The 21,791-nt window shown below is 41.6% G+C and overlaps 1 protein-coding gene across 3 annotated transcripts in view; it reads right to left on the reverse strand.

Annotated features, from left to right (window-relative positions):
* Positions 1-558: 558 nt before the first annotated feature.
* The window catches only part of STAT1 (signal transducer and activator of transcription 1), a 45,258-nt gene continuing 24,025 nt past the window's right edge, over positions 559-21,791 (reverse strand). For all 3 annotated transcript variants that reach the window (XM_016950217.3, XM_016950218.4, XM_063791403.1), the window contains 14 exons: positions 21,288-21,347; positions 18,712-18,741; positions 18,527-18,620; positions 17,287-17,328; positions 15,979-16,062; positions 15,313-15,411; positions 14,071-14,206; positions 12,307-12,356; positions 11,460-11,554; positions 10,536-10,681; positions 8,137-8,322; positions 7,107-7,182; positions 6,124-6,226; positions 559-2,010 (listed from right to left, as the gene is read on the reverse strand). In XM_016950217.3, the coding sequence (XP_016805706.1) occupies positions 1,996-2,010; positions 6,124-6,226; positions 7,107-7,182; positions 8,137-8,322; positions 10,536-10,681; positions 11,460-11,554; positions 12,307-12,356; positions 14,071-14,206; positions 15,313-15,411; positions 15,979-16,062; positions 17,287-17,328; positions 18,527-18,620; positions 18,712-18,741; positions 21,288-21,347 (1,216 nt within the window). In that variant the 3' untranslated portion in view covers positions 559-1,995. The remainder of the gene's footprint in view (positions 2,011-6,123; positions 6,227-7,106; positions 7,183-8,136; positions 8,323-10,535; positions 10,682-11,459; positions 11,555-12,306; positions 12,357-14,070; positions 14,207-15,312; positions 15,412-15,978; positions 16,063-17,286; positions 17,329-18,526; positions 18,621-18,711; positions 18,742-21,287; positions 21,348-21,791) is intronic.

A 21,791-nucleotide genomic window follows, 5' to 3' on the forward strand; every position in this document is an offset into this window, starting at 1 on the left:
TTTTAAAATAAGTGCTGAATCATTTGTATATTTGGGGACAGCTGTGGTCGCAAAGAACCAAAATACTTTTGTTTGTTTGCTTTTTATGGCACCTATTACAGCTGTTTCCAATAATATTACTCCTCTGACCTCTTCCATTGACATATCTTAATCTGCCATTGCAATTCTGAATATGTGTAGGGCAGGTAAGGACAACATTTAGGAAAATAGTGTTATTGATCTTATTTTAAAATAAGGATTGAGGTACATGAGAAAAGCATCAAACCAATTCATAATGTCAGTAATTTTAAGAATCTTTATATTAAATACTATTAATGAGAGATTAATAGAATTTTAGAATTTTAATACTTCTTAAAAGTAAAGTCTCTTGGCTAGTGCAGTAAAATGAAACCATGCCGAATTCCCAAAGGGCAAAAAGAACTGACAGCTAAACCTCAGCAATTAGAAACAATATTGTTTTAATGTTGTCTTCTTTGTTTTTTAGTCATTTCAATTGTAAAATCAACTGAAACTTAGGTTCTCGCCATCTATATAAAAACTGAGAGAGGAGGCCTCAGATTGTGTGCAGTGCCACGGAAAGCACTGTGTGCATATTATATTTAATGCAATACAGATACTTTAGCTTTAATTTTAAAACAAAACTCAAGAAATCTTTATCTCCACCAAAGAAGAATACAGCATTTGCATGATAATATAGTTGTGGTAGCAGTAGTGGAAAAACAAGATACAGCCACATAGACAGCAGTATGTAAAAGGGAAGAACCTTGTCAAACCCATCTCTTAATCTACTTTTTGTGTCAGTGACAAGGAAGGAAAAAGGTAAAAATACAGTATACTTCAAGAAACATCATCCACTCAAAAAAGTGTCTGGAAAAAGTACAGGAGAGATAATGGAACCATTCGCAAATGTGAAAAACACATATATCAGCGAAACATATGCAGTTCTCAATGCAGTTACATAGGAAATGAGTTTTGAAATGATCTGATTCTCATATTATCTCTGGTGAATTATTCAAGTTGTCAGTTACTGCTTTTTCTACTCCTTTCCCAATTTTGTGGCTAATAGACTAAATACCACCCTAATAACAAAAAGGACAAAGTAGCCCATTTAAGAAACATGAATTAAATTTCTGAGTTTATCTACATCTATGGTTAATTTCAACTTTTGAATGAGTGGTTGTGAATAGCCTAACTCCCTTGGTAGAACTGTAAAAATAATTGTATGTGACCAAGATGAAAGCAGAATATATTCAGCTTTGGATATCAAACACAACTTGTGAATTTGGAAATGTACATCCTTCTATTGATATTAGCTAGTGTCATTAAGCCATAACAAACAGTAAAGCTAATATTCTCTTCTTAAGAGACAGAATTTGTCTTTGTCTTTAAATAGCCAATGTGAAAGATGTAATAAAATACACATTGTCCCCCTACCAGATGCATGATGGCTACCTTTGAAAGAGGACTGATATAATTGTATATAAACTTGGCTTTGAACTATTTCACAGGTAAACCAATGGAAAACTGCCAGTTACACTTAAAGCAAAGAAAACATGTAAGAATTCTCCCACAGAAATTTACCGTTCCTACGTCAAGCCGTTCCCTAAATAACCACTGATTTATCCAACAACCTATAACAGTTGGGCACTGACTTTATGCATAACATCTGCTAGATGTTGCTTAACTTCTCCTTTCCCAAAGGACCCTCATTCTCGTCCTGATACTTTGGGTGTATCTGGATGTTTTTCACTTGTGAAACCCACTCTTCAGAGAATGCCTTTCAATTTTACCTTCAGTAAGATGCATGATGCCCTTCAGAGTAACTGATGTTTCTGAGTTAGAGAAAAATTCACTTGCTATCAACAGGTTGCAGCGAATTTGCTGGCCTTTCTTTCATTTCCCTAGAAACACAGGATGTGAAGGAACAGAGTAGCAGGAGGGAATCACAGATGAGAAGGAAAACTGTCGCCAGAGAAGATGAAAAAAATTCATGCTCTATACTGTGTTCATCTGTAAAAAGACAAAATGTGGTTAAGTTTATTACACTGATCTTGTGAAATGCAGACTCATACATTAAACATTGCTTGTCTATTCTAGAATGAAGTAGTAGGAAGATACTTGCAATGGCAAATAAATACCGTGGAATAAGAGGGCCTTCAGCATGTACTGTGTATTATCCTGGGCTAATCAAGACCTTTTATATCACCTAAGCTGACGGATTATTACTCTGCTGCCCACTGGCTTAATTTTGTGAATCCATCCAGACTGTATAAAGCTTTTTGCTGTTATGCAAGTCTGGGGACAGAGCAATGTGTCAAATCTGCTCATGTGAAACGGGTGAGGAAATGCTGAGCCATATGCCAGAGGGAGAGAGGAAGGAGAGGGAAATGATACACTTCCCCTAAAGGCCACTCAGTGGGTAAAATCAATGACTGTGTTTCAGGTACAGACTAAAGAAGCAGAATTACTAAGAACGCCTTCACCCTCCCCACCAGTGCCTTCTGCCCAGCTGCCTTGACCAGGACAACTTATAGTAAGTAAACTGTTCATCCAAAGGATACTAGCCTGCCAGTGACTTCCTGTCTGACTTCCACACTGGTCTTTCCCCTTAGACCAGATGCTTTCAATCGAGGATGATTCTGTCCCCTGGCAATGGCTGAAGACATTGCTGATTGTCCCATCTGGCTGTGAGGGTGCATGTGCTTACTGGTATCTATTTGGTAGAAGCCAGAGGTGTTGCTGAACCTCCTACGAAGCACAGGAAAGCTCCCCACCCCACCAATCCCCAACAAATAATTCTGAAGCCCCGAATACCAGTAGCACCAAGACTGAGACACATGGCACTAGACTGGAAAGCCTCTGGAGAACTTTTTTTTAATCCCAAGTGCTCAATAGTGTGTGGTACATAGTGGGCTCTTAGGAAAATTATTTTGGATTGAAAAGCACAGTGAAAGTGTTGCCCCTATGTTTCAGTCTAGCTGATGTTTCTCTTTTCTTTCTTTCTTTTTTTTTTTTTTTAATTGGAGACAGAGTCTTCCTCTGTTGCCCAGGCTGGAGTGCAGTGGCACCATCTTGGCTCACTGCAACCTCCACCTTCCAGGTTCAAGCGATCCTCCTGCTTCAGCCCCCCCAGTAGCTGGGATTACAGGCACACACCACCATGCCCGGCTAATTTTTGTATTTTTAGTAGAGATGGGGTTTCACCGTGTTGGCCAGGCTGGTCTCAAACTCCTGATCTCAGGTGATCCACCTGCCCCGGCCTCCCAAAATGTTGAGATTACAGGCGTGAGCCACCGCGCCCGGCCTGGCTGATGTTTCAAATGTGTGCTTAATAGGGTGGACCGTGGGGGTAAAGAGAGGGAGGGAGGGGGAGATAGATAGATAGAGGAAGAGAGGAAGCCCAGATTCAGATCCTGTCACTGCGTGACCAGGGCAAGTGGCTTAACCTCTCTAAATCTCAAAGTCTTCATCGATCAAAAGGGGATTAATAGTACCTAGCAGATAGGCTTGTTAAATTAGATGGCATACGTAAAATGTTTAGTATAGTAGACAGAAAGTAGTAGACAATTAATAGCTAGTCCTATCATTATGAGCTTTGGCTAAAGGCCTCTTGGAGAGTAGACTGGTTCTATTACAGTCCCAGAGGAAAACACTGATTACATAGGAAATCCAGACTAAACAAATGCCCAAGTCATACTGCAGAGAACACTGGTGCTCTGGCTCTCTTGGACAATTTCCTCAGGAGCCTATGGTCCTGTTGCTCCTGAGGCTGCACCAGGCGTTGGCCCCTGGTACCACCCTCTTTCAGAGCTGCAACCTCCAGACTTGGCAGAAGACAGCCAGCTTGGGGAGAGCTGCTTCTGTTTCAGAGTATACACCCTGATTCTAAGAGTAGATGCTGGATGGAAGTCATGGCCAAGGGGCAGCACAGCAAACCATTGTGAAGTCAATCCAATTTAGAGACTGATTCAACTGTTGTCTAACCAGTGCCGTGCCTATATTATGAACTCTTTTTCTTTTCTTTTCTTTTTTTTTTAATTATAGCCTCTTTTAGCTCTTTAAGCCTTCTATGGGTTTAATGGGAGACTTTAGTGGTGTGTAGAGGGTGTGTGTGTGTGTGTGTGTGTGTGAAATGGATTTATTTTATTCTACAAATGAAATGAATGAAATCATCTGAAATGGAATGGAATGGCTACAGCGAGTGTCCAAAGACCACAAAACTGTTTCCTGACATGTGCTTAGCATATTTAAATTGTTCTCACAGTATCATCCTGAGAGCACAGAGAGCAGTCCAACTGCTCCACAGGACTGCAGAGAGGGAACCAATCCATCTATTTTCTCAATAATGGTGATGACAGAGATGGAATGCTGATTGCCAAATCCCAAACACACACGGGCCTCTCACCCAAAGGCCATGATGCCTTTGTCTTAATAACAGAATAAACCCAATCCTGTACAAACAGCTTCTTCAGGGTGCATGTTTTGAATGGGGCAAAGATTAGCTTTTTGTGGGAGGCTTTCCAGGATACCGGACAAAAGCATGCACTAGAGACTCACTAGGTAGATTCAAATATTCTTTCTACCATTTACTAACTGCTTGATCTCAGTCAAGTTACATAAAAGGGGCTGTGTGGGGAGGAGGGGCTCTGTTCCCACATCTGTCAAAGTAGGAATAACAATAACACCTAACTCAGAAGGTGGCTGTGAGGACTGAATGAGTTACTACCTGTGAAGTACATGGTATACTGTAGGTGCTTAATGTCACCTATTAATGGTGGTGGTGATGATGATGTAATTTGCTCAGGAACAACAAAGGAGGTATAAAAAATCCCCCCATTTTACAGTTCCTGTGATGTAACATATTTTCTGAATAGGGCTTTATATTTATTCCATTTTTGTGCCAGGCCTATAAAGCCCTTTATACCTTTATAGCAGTGTTGGGAGCGACACTCTAGCAGGATCCTTCTTACACGCAGAAAAGGTTCATTTTACACTTGCCAATAGGAATGAAACTATTTCGCTGCCACAATAGCTAACTGTTTTTCTAAATGGCCTATTTCGTCAACAACAATCAGGAAAGTGTAAGAAGGTACAATCTCTAATGATTGTAGCCCGTGCTTAAGGTGAGGAAAAAAGTCAAAAAATTACACATGAGAAACCTGAATCCAGGCAGATCTTACTGAGGCCTTATCATCGCATTCCCCAAATGTCTGAAGAGTGACGCCCTCTCATTCTCGCTCACCTTTCCCCTCCCTGCCTTCCTCTCTCTGTTGAGCACCTACTTTTTGCCAGGCACCGGGTATACAATAAGGAAGAAAGGCCAGTAATAACTCAGGATATTTTTTGAAGCATTAAATAAATTTTAAAAAATGAGCTGGAATAGCTCCATGTGGAAAACAGCTTAAAATTAAACAGCATCAGCAAAAATCCAGCCAAGCAAGCACAATCTTTAAGAGGAAGGATTTTAGGCTGAAAGGCAAACAATACTAGTTGATATACTAAAAAACACCCTCCAAAAGGAAGATGTTCCCTTTTGTGGACAATCATATTCCCATTTCTATCATGAATCTCATTAACTATTTCACTCCTTGAACCTTTTACTCTTGGCAAGCCCTTCACAGCCCCAGGAGCTACTTGTACAAATTAGCTCTCAAATATAAGGCAGATGAAGTAATCTCATTGCTGCTAAAGTATAATTCTCTCTAATTATTGTAACTACCAAGGGTTAGTCCCTCCCTTTCTAAAAATAACACTCCCTCCCCTAGACACAGTGATGAAATCGCATTCCGAAGAAAAACATTTGCTTATCAAAGAAATCTTAGTTCCTTAATATATGAAATTTCTACATGGACAACTTTAAAGGGGAGAGGAGGAAACCTGAATATTAGAAACGTCACTTGTTTTTGGAAGGTGCTGAATGCGAGGAATAAAAATCCCACTGATGATGTAGGTGGTTTAAATCCAGCAGCTCCAACTTGTCATGGCTCATCTGAGCACTGCACTCTCCTTGGCTCCGCCAGGGCTCCCTCCCGCAGACAGGCCCGGGATCTACCATGGTGCCCTCCCTGCCTCTGAGCACACACACTTATTGAGAGCTACACACAGGCCAGCCGTGGTACTCACCATACTGTCGAATTCTACAGAGCCCACTATCCGAGACACCTCGTCAAACTCCTCAGGAGACATGGGGAGCAGGTTGTCTGTGGTCTGAAGTCTAGAAGGGTGACTAAAATGGGGAAAAAGAAAAGAGCAATGTCAACATCTGAGTGATGAAAGCACTAGTGCATACTTACACACTTTATCTTTTGTCTGTAATTGAATTATCACGTTATATTTTTATTTTGGGTAAGTGCATACACTTGTAAAATACATTTGCAAAAGTACAGCTCGTGGGAGGCTCATGTCCCCAGCCCAGCCCCTTGGGAAATGTTTCACACTCCAGGGATGTGATAAGCAATAGCCAGACTGGAATCTGTGCCACTTCTGCCTGGGTAAGCCTAGGTGTGAGCATGTGCGGTGCACTACCCTGAGATGACAATGCCTCGTGGCTTACCCTGGACAGAAAAGCACCAGAGAAATGTCTGGGGAGTCCCTCATCCCTACCTTGAGGTTTGAATGCAGATAAAGCTGCTCCACACAGTGTTTTTACATGAAGGCTACATCCATTCACCCCAAGACAGTGCTGCAGGCCAAATAACTGACAATGACATTTCCAAAATTTTTTCTACCTTTTATAAAATGAAACAACAAAATCAAAGCAAGTGGAGACAATGTATCTCAATCATTACTTTGGCCTTTTCTAGATTGAAAAGAACTACTTTCCCACTCTGATCAACTTTTGCTCATTTTATTTATACTTTTTCAAAGGGTATCAGTTTTGGGAAAATTTATATACCTTAAATACAAATTTGGTTTTTGGCTTTTTTTTTTTTTTTTAAAGTAGTAAAATGCTGATAGGCAGTAACACAGGGATCTCAACAAGTTCAGCTGTGATGGCGATAGCAATTACAATGGAAAAGTAAAATACAAGCATCTTCAACAGGCCCCAGCCAGGAGCAAGGCTGGCTTGAGGTTTGTAAACATGTCACTCTTCTGTGTTCACTTACACTTCAGACACAGAAATCAACTCAGTCTTGATATATCCAGTTCCTTTAGGGCCATCAAGTTCCATTGGCTCTGGTGCTAGAAATAAACACATTGTGTACGCTTTCCATCAACCGAAATTACTTCAGAATAGAACATCAACTTTTCGGGGGGATTAAAGTTCTCCTGTGTTTCTAGACAGCTTAGCCTCCTAAAACTTTAAGAAGCTATAACCTCCCTGCCTGAGTCACCTAAAATTCTAGTGGGAATGCAGAAGCAACGAGAAGAAGGATCTGAATTCAGTCTGGGAATAAGCTAGTGTTCAGCAGGACACTAGCTAGGAGCTTTCTCTTTACACAACTTGAAATCTTACAAGAAGTTTGAGCCCAAAATATGCAAAGTTCTATCCAGTTTATTGGCATTAGCCTGGCTAATGAATATTCAGAGCTGTCAAGGTAAGCTGGGGACATCTTCATTCCAAAGTAATTGTCCTAATATTGAGATTTCTGATTCTGAAAAACAGCTTTGTTGGTGTGTTCCAAACAAAATAGGTCTAATTCGAACTTTCTCAAATGCAATTCATTGACAACTGAGAAGCAAGAGACCTGTGTTCTCAGATGAGGCCTCCTCTTAATAATTATCGAATAAAAACAGGATCTAGTAAGTAATTGGGCCACCCTAAATGAACCACTTCACTTCTCCCAGGCCTCAGTTTCCTCAACTTTAACGTGAGCAAGATGCCTTCTGTTGGTTGACCACAGTTCCTTATTCTTTACCCCTTTTCATGTGGAAACAGTGATAGTAACAAATACACAAGACCAGCAATGGACTTTTCCAACAACCCTAAAATAGGAAATTGTCCATTCATTTCTTACTAGCTGTATCAGGCCAAATAATGCATTATGTTTCACCTGCACTGAGTTTATGCCATCTTTTGAAAGCCTACTCTTACCAATTCGAAAACAAAACACTGCATGGGTGGAGTTTCAGAATAATCACCCCCTCATCAGGAAAGACTGTGCCACGCTGTTACCACCTGCTTGCCCCACTTACCTTCCTTTGGCCTGGAGTAATACTTTCCAAAGGCATGGTCTTTGTCAATATTTGGATACAGATACTTCAGGGGATTCTCAGGAATATTCTCAGCAGCCATGACTTTGTAATTGCGAATGATGTCAGGGAAAGTAACAGCAGAAAGTTCTTTCTTCGTGTAGGGTTCAACCGCATGGAAGTCAGGTTCTAAAAAGGAGAAAAGCTAAGTAAATCCCATAGAACATCCCAAAATGAAAGAGGACAGAGAAATAAAACACTGCAGAGTTGATGAATTTGAGTGAACCTCATAAGAACTAATCACAATCTAAGCATTATAACACATACAGTAGACTGCTTTATTTCTAAATAAATTATAATACTGTCTCAGGGAAAATAAAGGGAGGTATTATTCTCAATAACATTCTATTTGCCATTATTTGCTTAGATTTATAAATCTGGGCAAAAAAGATTTATTAAAAACCTTTAAAAGCCTGCATCTTCAATGATGTGCTGCCCATAGGCACATAAATAACTCACTACTAAGTGGATCATCTTGGCTTAAGCCACAGATTTAAATTACTAGAGATAAACTCACTTTGTTTTTCTTTTCATATTGACAAATCTAATTTTTTATTAAAATTATGATATATAGAAAACAACATTTCAAATTAAAAATGATCCTATTTCCTACATTTCCCTGTAACCCTTAATGTAATAAACCATGGTTTAATTTACTCCCGTTCTTATTCCCAGACTGAATTCAGATCCTTCTTCCTAGCTGATACAGAATCTCCCTTTGGGTGTCGACCTTCCAGAGGCCACGGTTCAGGTGTTCTGGGGAGCCTGCTGTGGAACATGAGACTATGCTGCCATCCTAACCCTTCCTGGCTGGTAGTGTCCTGCTTGACCTTTCCTGGTTGCCAAGGGTTTTCTTCATCTCTGCTTGGTCTACTAAATCTGTCTCTCAGCTGGTTCAGGAAGGGAACAGGATAAGAGGAAAAGGGCAGGTTCCAATGACTACTGCCCATGCCAGACTCTCGTCTCAGCCTCCCTGCTTTTTCCTCAGAAGAAAAATAGAACAAGAAAAGTATTCCAGAAAAACAAATAGAACAAGAAGAGTATTCCAGAAAAACAAATAGAACAAGAAGGAATACCATTCCAGAAAAAAAAATAGAAGAAGAGTATTCCAGAAAAATAAACAGAACAAGGGTATTCCAGAAAAATAAATAGAACAAGAAGAGTATTCCAGAAAAAATAGAAGAAGAATATTCCAGAAAAATAAATAGAAGAAGAGTATTCCAGAAAAATAAATAGAACAAGGGTATTCCAGAAAAATAAATAGAACAAGAAGAGTATTCCGAAAAACAAATAGAACAGATGTATTCCAGAAAAATAAACAAGAGCATTCCACAAAAATAGAATATATTCCAGAAAAACAAATAGAACAAGAGTATTCCAGAAAAATAGAATAAGAAGAGTGTTCCAGAAAAATAGAACAAGAGTATTCCAGAAAAATAAATAGAACAAGAGTATTCCAGAAAAATAGAATATATTCCAGAAAAATAAACAGAGCAAGAGTATTCCAGAAAAACAAACAGAACAAGGAGGGCAGAAAAACAAATAGAATAAGAGTATTCCAGAAAAACAGGAGAAGAGGAATATTTCAGAAAAATAAATAGAACAAGAAGAGTATTCCATTTTGTGTCTACCCACTGAAAGTATAAAAATTACTAAAACAAATCAGTTTTTCCTCCTGTCCTTCAAACAGATCAAACTCTAAACAACAGTGAAAAGTAATCAGTTGGTCTTTATGATTTTTTCATTTACGCTGTTGAGCTTCACCCTCAGAAACCTGCTTCATAACACCAAGGTTTCTGGAGTCTTTTAGCCATGGACTCATTTGATTAAATAGAAACCCAATATATGATAAAGATAAATTTGCAGCTGCTCTGTTTGAAGGCAGGGTAGAGGCTGCCACTCGTCCCAACAGGTCCTGCATCAACTCCCTGGCTGATGATGTGTATGAAGTCTTCTCCCGAAGCCTGTCTCATCTGCACACTCTACTCTGGGATGACCCTAAGAGAATGTGGATGCTTACTCCTGTGGGAAATGTGATTCCTCCCAAGAACGGGTTGCAGATTACATTGACTCACATCCTTGGTCTGCAGATAACAAACCTGACGCAAAGGAAAGAATTGGCATTGTCTTTTCAAAACCATCATTTCCACAATATGTTCCAGAGAGTGAACTACAACCACAAACATTTGTGGTGGTTTATTAAATCCTATCAGGGGCTCATTTGGGGTAAGTATAAGATCTGCAATTTCATGTCCCAAACGCACTATGAGCTGACTGGCGGCAATGAAGAGGGACTTCACACACATGGAATGGTGGGACTATGTGCTCAAACTCCCACTCACCGCCTCCATTCTGGGACCGCTCCACCCATGTGAATGTGATGGCCCCTTCCCGGGAGCTCTCACTGAACCGCAGCAGGAAGGTCCCCGGCTGCTGGTCCTTCAACAGGGCACGCTCTCGCTCCTTGCTGATGAAGCCCATGATGCACCTGGATATCGAAGAGATGGACGGATGGGCTTTTAGTTCAATCATGATTTCCATTTTCATGCTAACTTACAAACCAAGAAAATGGCTGGAATGTGAGAAAAAAAACCTACGGTAAAAAACGTAGACTATTTTAAAATCTGTTCAGTTGACACTTAAGGAAGCATTTCACTTATACATGTCTATACTAAGGTTTTAAAAAAAGCGATATGAACATGGTGTCAGTAGGATGCTACAGATGCTCAATAACACGTGTGGGATTAATGAGCCTTTTATTGTTCCTTTATTATTTTAAAGGCCATAACAGTGTCTGAATTTATACATCTTTTTTACTGGAGAGGAAGACCTAGGCAATATATTTTCATATTCTAGCCCTTCTGATCAAGTTAAAGCTTTTGTTGAAATATCAGCCGATCCTGGCAATAAGTCAAGATAGAAATGATTTACCCAGTTAAAAGGGTTTTTCTTCCTTCCTAGGGGCCACATAGTAGGTGTTCAAAAAATTTTTGTTGAGTGAATGAATGCATGAATGGCACTCAAGAGTTTTTTTTTTTTTTTTTTTTTTTAATTTAGCTTTGCCAATACATATACTTGTACTAAGAAAGTGTAAGGTTAATGTTATGAGGTTCTACTCTTCTGAAGCCCTGAAGAGGCAGCCTATAAATGCGCACTCCTGTGAGATTCACACACGCCTAGTCAAATACTGAAGCTGGACTCAGGCCTTGTCTCAACCTCGCAGCACTAAAAATATGTTTCAAAATACATCTATTGGTGGCCCTTACCCATCATTCCAGAGAGGGAGCAGGTGTTTTTTAATGAGTTCTAGGATGCTTTCAATCCAAAGCCAGAAGGGAAAATTTTTATCATTTATATTTTCCTGAAAGTATACAAATGCAGACATTATGAACAAAAATCTAAAACAGTGACTTACCATGGCGCCTCCCACCATCATTTGTAAAGACTCCCCAGGTGCCAAGGATGGAACTGTCCCATTCAGCACAGCAATGGGATCCCTCCCCTGGCAGGGAATATCAAGTTCCCTCCCCGCTCTTATCAGCATTCAGACCAGGAGCTCTCCAGAGCTCTCCACTTCCCTGGGCCGGGCTCTGCTTCCCTTTCCAAACAGTAGCAAGCTAGCCTGGGGGTGACCTCCAGCGTGACTCACGGAAACACAAGCTGCCCCACACTAGCAAAATCCAGCAGTGCAAGCTGGTCCACACTGTCTGGTGACTCCAGCAGAATCTAAATGTTCCCCCCAGTGGGCCCCTCTGCTCGAGCAGGCCGTTAAACTCGTCTGGCTGGTCAGGCTGCGCCACCCAGCCCAGAACATACATTTCACACAGAAATGGCTAAAACACTGCTGGGCAGGGGTCCAGTGTGAGTGAACAGAAGCCTCTTTCAGATATGAAAGAATGTTATCACTCAGGCAGGTGCTTCCTGTCAGACTCCCGCTCGGAGACCAACCTCCTGCACTGAAGAAAAGTAAACAACTTGCCCGAGGGGCTCCTTGGCCAGAGAAGAACACGCCAAAATAAGCAAACAGTTAAGTAACTATCACAGCAAGAAACATGAGAACCTCAACCAAGAGCAAAAAGGACTTAGAGAGCATAAAACCCAGACAGTCCTCACCTTACAAAACCTCGTCCACGGAATGAGACCATCGGGGCTGGCGTTAGGACCTAAACAAATAAAAACCAGATTTTTCAGCAAACAGAAACTGATTCTAAAGCTTTGGTTGGACGGATGGCTCTTGTATTTGCTCTCAAGGAAAAGAGCCAAACACCCAACAAAGATTGTATGTACACAGTTGACATTTTCGGATACCTTAATGCCAAATTAACTGAGCAATGATAATACGTGCTGTAAGAGGGCGGAATTTAAATGGTCTAAAATATGTATATGTTGGTTTGAGTTTAATGGCAGAAAGGAATGGATGGCAGATTCCTGGGCACCACGATATGAGAGTTTTTAGGGAAAGCGGAAACATCACAAAGTCTTACCATCTGCTCTCTCCCTCCCCAGCCCCCCTTTTCCCTCCCTCTCCTCTAAAGAGAGGACAGTCCTTTTAATGCCCTCTTCATGTTACACTTCCTTCCAAGACCATCAGCTGACTTTGCCTTTTGCACTAAATCAAAGGTGTTCTGCTGGGCCTCCTAGAGAATCCTCCCTATCCAGTGCCTCTTCCCACTGCCTTCCTCTGCTGCTCAGCAGAGCCCCCTCTCCCAAGGACCCTACAGAATTTTTTTCAAAGTTCAACCTGTGCCCAAGATCACCCCTAGATCTTCAATGTAACTGATACTTGACTTTACAAGTTTATTTTAGACATTATTTAGGCATTTCCCTCAGCTTTCCTCCAAATAGGACATGGGCTCAGGGAGTCTGACGCAAATCAAAAACCAAGTGAGAGAAATGAGAGGAAGAAGCCCAGGGGTTATTAGCTACACAAATTAAAGCAGCCCGGGCGAGAAGAGGTGGTAAGCCCATTATCGGTCTTCAAAGAGAACTACAAATAAGCCATTACAGCTAGAAAAGATATTCTTCTTAACTCTCACCAAATAAAGAAATGGAATAAGGGGATTTTATACTTGTATTAAACAGCACAAGACCACCACTGTGACAGCTGCATAGCCAAGAAAAGAAGGCACTGTTGAAAGTCACTGAGTTAGGAAGAGCCTACTGCTGTTTGGAGTAAATGCAGTGCTGCTCTACAGAAAGCAAATCTGGATACAAGTTGTCCATGGATTTTTAAAGAAATAGTTCAGATAGCCTCACTCACTGAAAGATCTGACCTTGAGACTAGTGGATCTTTGATTTGTTTAGTATGAAGGACTAATAAATGCACTGACATTAACCACTGAAAGGGAATTATCTACCACTGTCTAGACTCTGTCCAATCAGGCAAAACTGCAGATCAAAAGAGGCATCCTCTTGTGAGGACGGCATCCCCTGCTACCTGGGCCCCACCTGAGGCAAAGGCCCTGGGTTTATGCTGCAGTGGGCAAGCCCCAGGACTTTATTCTCATCATGTCAGGGACTTCCTTTTTTCTCCCCAAGGTTAATGGTTAATAGGCCTTCATCTTTCTCATCCAGGAACTTATTTCAGCCACAAATAATATATTTTACATAATTCATAAAACTTTCCCTTGGGAATTCATCTCAGAAATCTTAATATGAGACAATGAGGAACAGATTCATTTAAATGTTATCAGGTCTATATTTCTTTCTAAGGTGACATATGATTCTCACTTAGCTATAATAAACTATAGCTTGAAAAGCTGACAGATTTTAGTACTTTTTTACCTTTAACAAAATAGCAGAGGGGAAAAGAGCAATTAGAGAGATATTTTTATGAATTTCAATTTTTATAAACATAACAAGTTAATATGCATATACCAAGAAGCTTCTCTCCCAACATGTTCAGCTGGTCCACATTGAGACCTCTTTTGGTGACAGAAGAAAACTGCCAACTGAGCACTTCTGAAAGCTGAGCCCATCGTGCACATGGTGGAGTCAGGAAGAAGGACAGATTCTAGAGAGAAAACACCCAAAATCTAAGGGTTACTACAGAGACACCAGTCACAAGTGTGGCACTAAAACATATGTCCATCCCAAAGTTCAATTCTAGTTTATATGACACACAGGTGCTTTCACAGTAGGGGAAGAGAAATACAGTCAATTTTCATTATTTACAGATGCACATTTGTGAACTTGTTTACTCACTAAAATTTACTTGTAACTCCAAAATCTAAATACATGGCATCTTTGGGGTCATTTGAAGACACACCCGTGCACACACAGCAGCACACAGCAGCAAAGAATTCGAGTCTCTTACCATGCTTCCAACTGAAGCCAAACAAAATGACACTCTCGTAAGAAAAACGTGTCCTTTTTGAAGCCTATTTAGCGCCATGTTTTTTGCATTTTGTGACTGCTGTTGGTGATCACTGTTTAAAATGGTGCCCGAGCATAGTGCCACAGTGTGGTCTACTGTTCCTAAGCATGGGAAGGCTGGGATGTGCCTTATGGAGAAAATACACGTGTGAGGCAAGCTTCACTCAGGCATGAGTTACAGTGATCCTAGCTATAGGTGTAATGTTAATGCCTCAACAAGTGTATTAGATAAGGTGTCTTTAAACAGAAACACACATAAACAATGTTATGCATTGATGGGTTGACAAAAATGTTGTGACCAGAGGCTCGAAGGAACCTAGCCTCGTAGTTCCCTTAGGAGCAACAATTCATTATTTGCTAGTTAAGTGTTCCTGGTGACTTTAAAAAACGTAAGTACTTTGAATAATTATAAATGACTGTAATTAATTAACAGTGAGTATCCACACTCTAAGAATGGAGCATGCTTGTTTAGTAGATGTATACATTTTAAAAATAATAACAATAAAGTGGTATGGAATCACTGACTGCCCTAGCTTACCCACATGGGAGAAAAATCATAATTCTCATTTCAAATACATATCCATGCTTCATATTCCCAGATTTACTCAAAAGCCTTAGAAATACCACAGGAGCTTTGTCACTTCTCCCTCAACAACTGGCCATTGGGGCTATTTCAGAGATGCAGCAGCGAGAGCATCGGGTCTCTGCTTAACCCTGGGACCAAAGCAAATGTGTTTTCCATACCCTGGGTTCCGCCACCAGCATGTTGTACCAAAGGATGGAGGCCCAACCGCTTGGGAGCTGGCTGACGTTGGAGATCACCACAACGGGCAGAGAGGTCGTCTAAAGGATGACAAAGACCTTGAAATCATCCGAATCACAGAAATGTCACCTTCAGATAACTGCTTAGCCTCAACTAAAAGCAGGGGATTATTTGTAAATTTGTACATATTTAATACTTGAAAATGAGAAATGTTAAGTTCTGTTCTTCTGTCCAGTTTAACTTGTCTTTGATGTATCTTTCAGTTAAGAAATAAGTCCCTAAAAATAATAATAGCTACAATAATTAATTAAGGGATATGCAATATGAGAAGATGAAAATTGTCACAATGAAAACATAAAATGTGGGGGGAGGGCAGAGCAAAATAATTAAGTCCCAATGCTTAATGTAAAAAAAAAATTAACATCAGCTATCTCAACTGGAACTTTTAAGTTATTGAATTTGAAGGTTAATTCAATTGTCTAGCTTTCTGGACCATAAATTAAGGTTAAGATAGTATTAGCTGAAAAAGATCATTTTAAAACAATTAGGTAAATACCTCTAAAACAAAAACTGAGAAATAAAAATACATGTAACAATTAAAAGTAAAAATGATGAAGTTTTCCAACTCGGGACCATAAAAGTCTTACCTCAAGGTCAATTACCAAACCAGGCTGGCACAATTGGGTTTCAAAACTAAGGGAGTGAAGCTCTTCAGTAACGATGAGAGGACCCTTGGAAGAGAAAAGGAAAGAAGAAAAGAATATAATTATTCACAGATCCTAAAACTTTCAAAAGCCCAATTAACATTGCAACAGGCCACAGAGATCCTGGGCCCAATCAGTGGCAAGTCTGAAGACTCAGTATTCAATCTCTCCCAGATTTAAGGATTCTTAGTATCTCAGTGTGCTCTGAAAGATAAGTGTCTGAAGTTACGGCAAGGGTTATAGATTCAGAGCAATGATTGTCAATGGGGAAAGAGCAACTAATGGCTTTGTGATCTAAGGCTTCTCGACCCTCAGCTCTGTCTGCCTGCCCAGTGTGGCTGCACATCTCAATGCAGATGGGTGGGGAGGAGGTGAGAGGGCTGGGAGTAAGTGCATACTTGTGACTGTCTACTGCCTACTGGAAGGGCTGACTCACATCAACTTGGCAGGTCACAAGTTGTCTTGGTTTCGGTAGAAATGGATAGATTTCAAAGTGCCTTCATAAACATTACCTCATGTGAGCCTCACAACTTAGAACTAGAGAGGTGCAATGGCTAGACCCAGGGAGGTCAAAACATAGTTCAGGCGCACACCAGGGCTAGAAGGCATCTTTGCACTGCCTGGGCCTGTGTTTGTCCCGCAGCTCCATGTGACCTCCACTGGTCCTGGTGTGGAAGGACTGCACACTGTGTGTGCATAAAGGACGAAAGTGTTCTCAACCAAAACAACTCCAGATATTTCATCCTTTGTCCATAGTTCATTTCTGAATGCATCACAAACCCAACTCCTTAAGGATCACGCTGTAGGAAGGAAACTGATGCAAGGCAATGCTTTTGGTAGGGGATGCAATGGCCGAAAAGCCCTCTTGGCACACAGCAAGGCAGTCATCAAAGTGGCCTCTCGTTCCAACTCTGACAGTAACTCTGTGCACCCTTAGCTAAATCCTGCAAACTTCTGTGACTCAATTTCTTCACCCGTAAGATGCGAAGAATACAAAAGCCCACAATAGCTACTCCACTGAGTTGTCCATGAGTGTCTAATGAATTTGTGTGCAAAATCGTTTGACAATAGTAAAGCACAAATGTGGTGTTTTTACTGTTGTCACAGATACACCAAGTACCCAGCTCCTTTGCCGCTCTTCCCTGATGGGTCTGAACTCCTCTGTGAGGTGTCCCCAGCCACCAACTGACCTGCCCTTGCTAGACAGACCTGCCTGATTTGGGCCCATTCACAACATAAAGGGACTCTCACCTCATTCGTTCTGGTGCCAGCATTTTTCTGTTCTTTCAATTGCTATAAAACAAATAATCATCTTAGTAAACACCATGGTAATGGTCAAAGTTGCTATCTTCATTTACAAATGAGAACAAAGTTAGGACTAGAAAGAATGACAGACGTGACTTTATCTTTAGAATGCAGAACATGGGACAAATTGGCCCTCGTTCAGGGTCCATGAGCAGAAGCACGTTTCCTCAGTGGCCTGATGGTGCGGACACCAGTCTGAAGGGATCTCTTGGAATCACAACCAGCTCGTCTCCTGCGTTCAAACTTTCCCTGAATGTTTCCCCATGCACCTTCGTTAACTGTTTCATGCCCTGAGGCTCAGGGGACAGCTTCTCCCTCCCCTTTCCCTCAGCAGAGTCCTCCAGGCTGGGCCCAGTGACTCCAGGTCCAACTGCCCTCAAGTGGACGTCAATCTCTGAGCTGTCAATCCCTGAGCTGATGAGGGAGCAGGCTGGGGCCCTGAGGGTGGCTCTGAATACCCTCAGGCACCTGAGTTGGGCTAAGCTTTCGAGTTAGGTAGAGCTTCCTAGCTACGAGGCTTGCTGGATCACAAAGTGGTCTCTAGTGAAAAAGGATGCCTTTAACCTCCTGCAGGTTCTGGGCCCAGAGAAAGCTTCAGACTCAGCACCCACAGAGCCTCACAGCAACTGGCAGCCCCCATGTTCACAGAGGAGGAAAGATGGTGCAGCCCACACAGAGCATCCCGCTGGGTCTCCACTGCCTGGCGAATGAGCCCTACTGCCCTGTAGAAAAGGTGGTAGAGTCAGGCTGGCGTGGAGGCAGGGGCTGTGGGCAGGGCCACCAGGAAGGGGAACACGGGGGCTGAGGAGTGAACCCTGGAGTACAGGACCACACTTGGATCACAGTCAGGACACGGGAGCCATAACCTTTGAGAAAACTGCAAGCGTCTACAGTGAGTGACCGTGGGGATCATGCAGGCAGCAAGTGCAAATCATTTACATAAACACAGGCTTAGGAAATATTTTTACTGCAAGTGATACAGCCCAGAAAACAGAGTGAACAGTCGTGGGATAAGGAGGAGAAACCAAAATGCCCCAAGTACTGGTGACAGGAAGACACCAGCCACAAAGTCTACAAACCCCAGCAGGGGGCGTCCTCCACATGGCAACATGCCAAAAAGGGCTGCTCTATTGTCAAAAGTCCTAAGAAACCAGAGACAACGTAGAGAGGAAACTGATGTCCCTACCAGGTGCCGAAATTCAGCCGCCAGACTGCCATTGGTGGACTCCTCCATGTTCATCACTTTTGTGTGCGTGCCCAAAATGTTGAACTTCCTAAATCTATACAATATAGGAAAGAAATGCTGAAAAGTCTTCCAACTATTAAATAAATAAAAATATAGCACAGTATAGCGTAAAGTATGTCACGTACCCTTTTACTGTATTTCTCTCATTCACATCTCTGCAAAAAAATATATATATAATCACATATGTGTATTTAAAATTTGAAATAAGCTTTAACAAAATTATAAGAGTATAAGAACATAAGAGTGTAAGTGAATGATAAATAAAAAATAAATCTACACCTGTGGATTTGCAGCCTTTCATTCACTCCCTGTTTCCATCTACCCATACTAGGTCTGGCAAGTATCACTGAATGACCTTTGGCAAATAAATGGTCTGGGCCTTACATTGTTCATTTGCACAACATACTAACAGTGCCAACATATAGGACATCATGAGGAATAAACTAGTTAATTCCTCACCAGTACACCCTCAATAAATGTAAGCACCAGCACCAGTACACCCTCAATAAATGTTTAAGCTATCATTATTGTTTATTGAGCAGCTACTTGGTGCGAGGCCCTGCACTAAGCACTGGGGATCCAGCCGACAGCACTGCCCAGTAGTCACAAAGCTCAGAGGACTGCCAATGTGACCATTTAATTCTCATTTTTATTCTCTATGATCTTTAATGCTCTCATGAAAGTACCAGAAAAGTCAGTTATCTGGGGAAAGTGGCAAGTTTAAGTTTTAAGTCTGAGGTTAAAATTTTGAAAGACCTTGCACTTCTATATCCAGTGATTACTTTGTCATGTTCTGGCCAAATAATGTATCCGTGAGTGTCCTAGATATAGACTAGAAATCATGGGCTCACTCACAGATCTATTAGTTCCCCTTCCTTTCCAATCTCAACCAGAACTTCAATGCTTTTGTGAATGACAATCACCATTAGCTATGGAAGGGACCTATTTTCCCATTTGGAAAAAAAAGAATTTAAAATAAAAGGGATAGTATGATAAAAGCTGACTTGTCAAAGCTAAGAAGACCATCAGAGCTGGAACCGACAGAAAAGACACAAGGGCCTGAAGCAGCTGAGAGGAGCTGAGCTGACGCAGAAGATGGTAAACTGCAATGGCAACACAACTTTTGTGCTTCCTCCGTTTAGGAAGTAGGATATATTTCCCCCTCCCCCGAATCTCAGCTGGCCTTGATTTGCTTTTAGCAACAGGATGGAAGGGAGTGATGCTATAGATGTTCCAAGGCTAGCACTCACAGGCCTTGTTCACTTGGAACACTGTCACCATGGGAAAAGCCCAGGCTAGCCTTTTTGAGATGCATGAAGAAGGACCTGGTTATCCCAGCTGAGTCCCAGTCATGCAATAAGGCCTTGCTAGAGCACCTGGCTCCAACCACACTAGCCCAGACCAGGACAACCTACAACTCACAGAATATGAGAAATAATGAGTTTTTGAGTTTTTAGCCACTAAGTTTTTGTTCATTTGTTTTTAGACAGAGTCTCACTCTGTCACCCAGGCTGGAGTGCAGTGGCATGATCTCAGCTCACTGCAACCTCTGCCTCCCAGGTTCAAGCAATTCTCCTGCCTCGGCCTCCCAAGTAGCTGTGATTACAGGTGCACACCACCACACCTGGCTAATTTTTTGTATTTTTCGTAGAGACGGGGTTTCGCCATGTTGGCCAGGCTGGTCTCAAACTCTGGCTTCATGGGATCTGCCTGCCTCGGCCTCCCAAAGTGCTGGGATTACAGGTGTGAGCCACTGCACCTGGCCTAGCCACTAAGTTTTGGGAGTGGTTTGTTAGGAAGCAAAAGCTAACCGATATACCAAAGATGATGGCAGGGAAGACAAGGCACAGACCATGCTATGAGGAAGAATATTCTTATAGGAGTGGGAAAAAGCAAAAAGCCAGAGGAAAATGATCTGAATGATCATAAATCATTTTTGAAACTTGCCAAAACAGTATGTGACACAAGCTAACAAAAACATTAAATATGGGAGGGGTGGGGGGGAGCCATCTTGTTCCTTAATGAGAGTGGCCAAGTTAGTGCCAGTCCAGGTCTAGGGTCTCAGGGCAAAATAGGATGAGGCTGCTCCACCTGGACCCCCAAGAGAGATGCCCATTCCTGGGTTCCCACTGCCCAGAAGAGACAAGAGTGAATCCCACAGGCTCCACACAGTCTCCCCAAGATGCTGCTGACCTCGCTCCAGAAAAAAACCCCCAAATGACCACAGAATCATGGCAGCCTGGACGTTCAGCCTCGGGTTGGATCAGGGGCCTCTCCTTTGGGGCTGACCTAGAAGGAAGGGGTAGCATGCCAAGTCCAGCCACTTTGAGACTTGCTGATTACAATCTCATATGCACAAAGAGACACTCACTCTTTTGTTCATTTATAGTCTAAAAAGGCACAGGAATGTTGATACCAGCTCCAGGGGAAGCTCCCAACATCCACCAAGGGAGCTGCTGATTTAAATCTGCTGGGATCGTTTGTGATGGCCCTGGTGGATCTGACTAGAAGTCTCTGCTCAAGCGCAGCATTGTCAGGACTCTGGGTTCAGCCCTGGGGCCCTAGGGAGGCAAACTTCCACCCAGTATAGACCCTTCCACAGCTAGTGAATCTGCTTATTTAGTGGAGGAATCTGTGCTTGAGTAACAAAATCAACATTTCAATAGTACATGTATGTTATATAATGTTAAAGATATCTTACTTATCAAATAAGACTTTGACTTTCAAATTATAATTCAGCTCTTGCAATTTCACCAACAGTCTGGAAAGAAAAATAAAAGCCATTACTTAAAAAAAATTATCTGTTACAATTTATTTATTATGCCAATTCCCTATTAACGTTTAGATAAACTACTCCCCCTCCAGTTTTAGGGTATTACTAACAAAAAAACTGACAGTTTTGTAGATCTACTTAAATTTTTGTAAGTGTATTTGTAAGAATAAATTCCTAGCTGTGGAACTGCTTAGGAAAAATTGTAACACTAATTCTGACAGGATGCAGCCCTGATTTTACATTCCCACCAAAAGTTAATGAGGGTAGCTGTTTACCTCTATAACCTTGCCAATATTGAGTTTCATCACAATTTCGACCTTTGGCCAATTTATATGGGTAAAATAGCAAACATTACTTTCTATTAAAACTTGTATCTAATCTTTGTCCTGTTGGGAGACAATAAAAACTATTGCCCATAAGCAGAAAAAATAG

The sequence above is a fragment of the Pan troglodytes genome, chromosome 13 (assembly GCF_028858775.2).
Source record: "Pan troglodytes isolate AG18354 chromosome 13, NHGRI_mPanTro3-v2.0_pri, whole genome shotgun sequence".
Lineage (NCBI taxonomy): Eukaryota > Metazoa > Chordata > Mammalia > Primates > Hominidae > Pan > Pan troglodytes.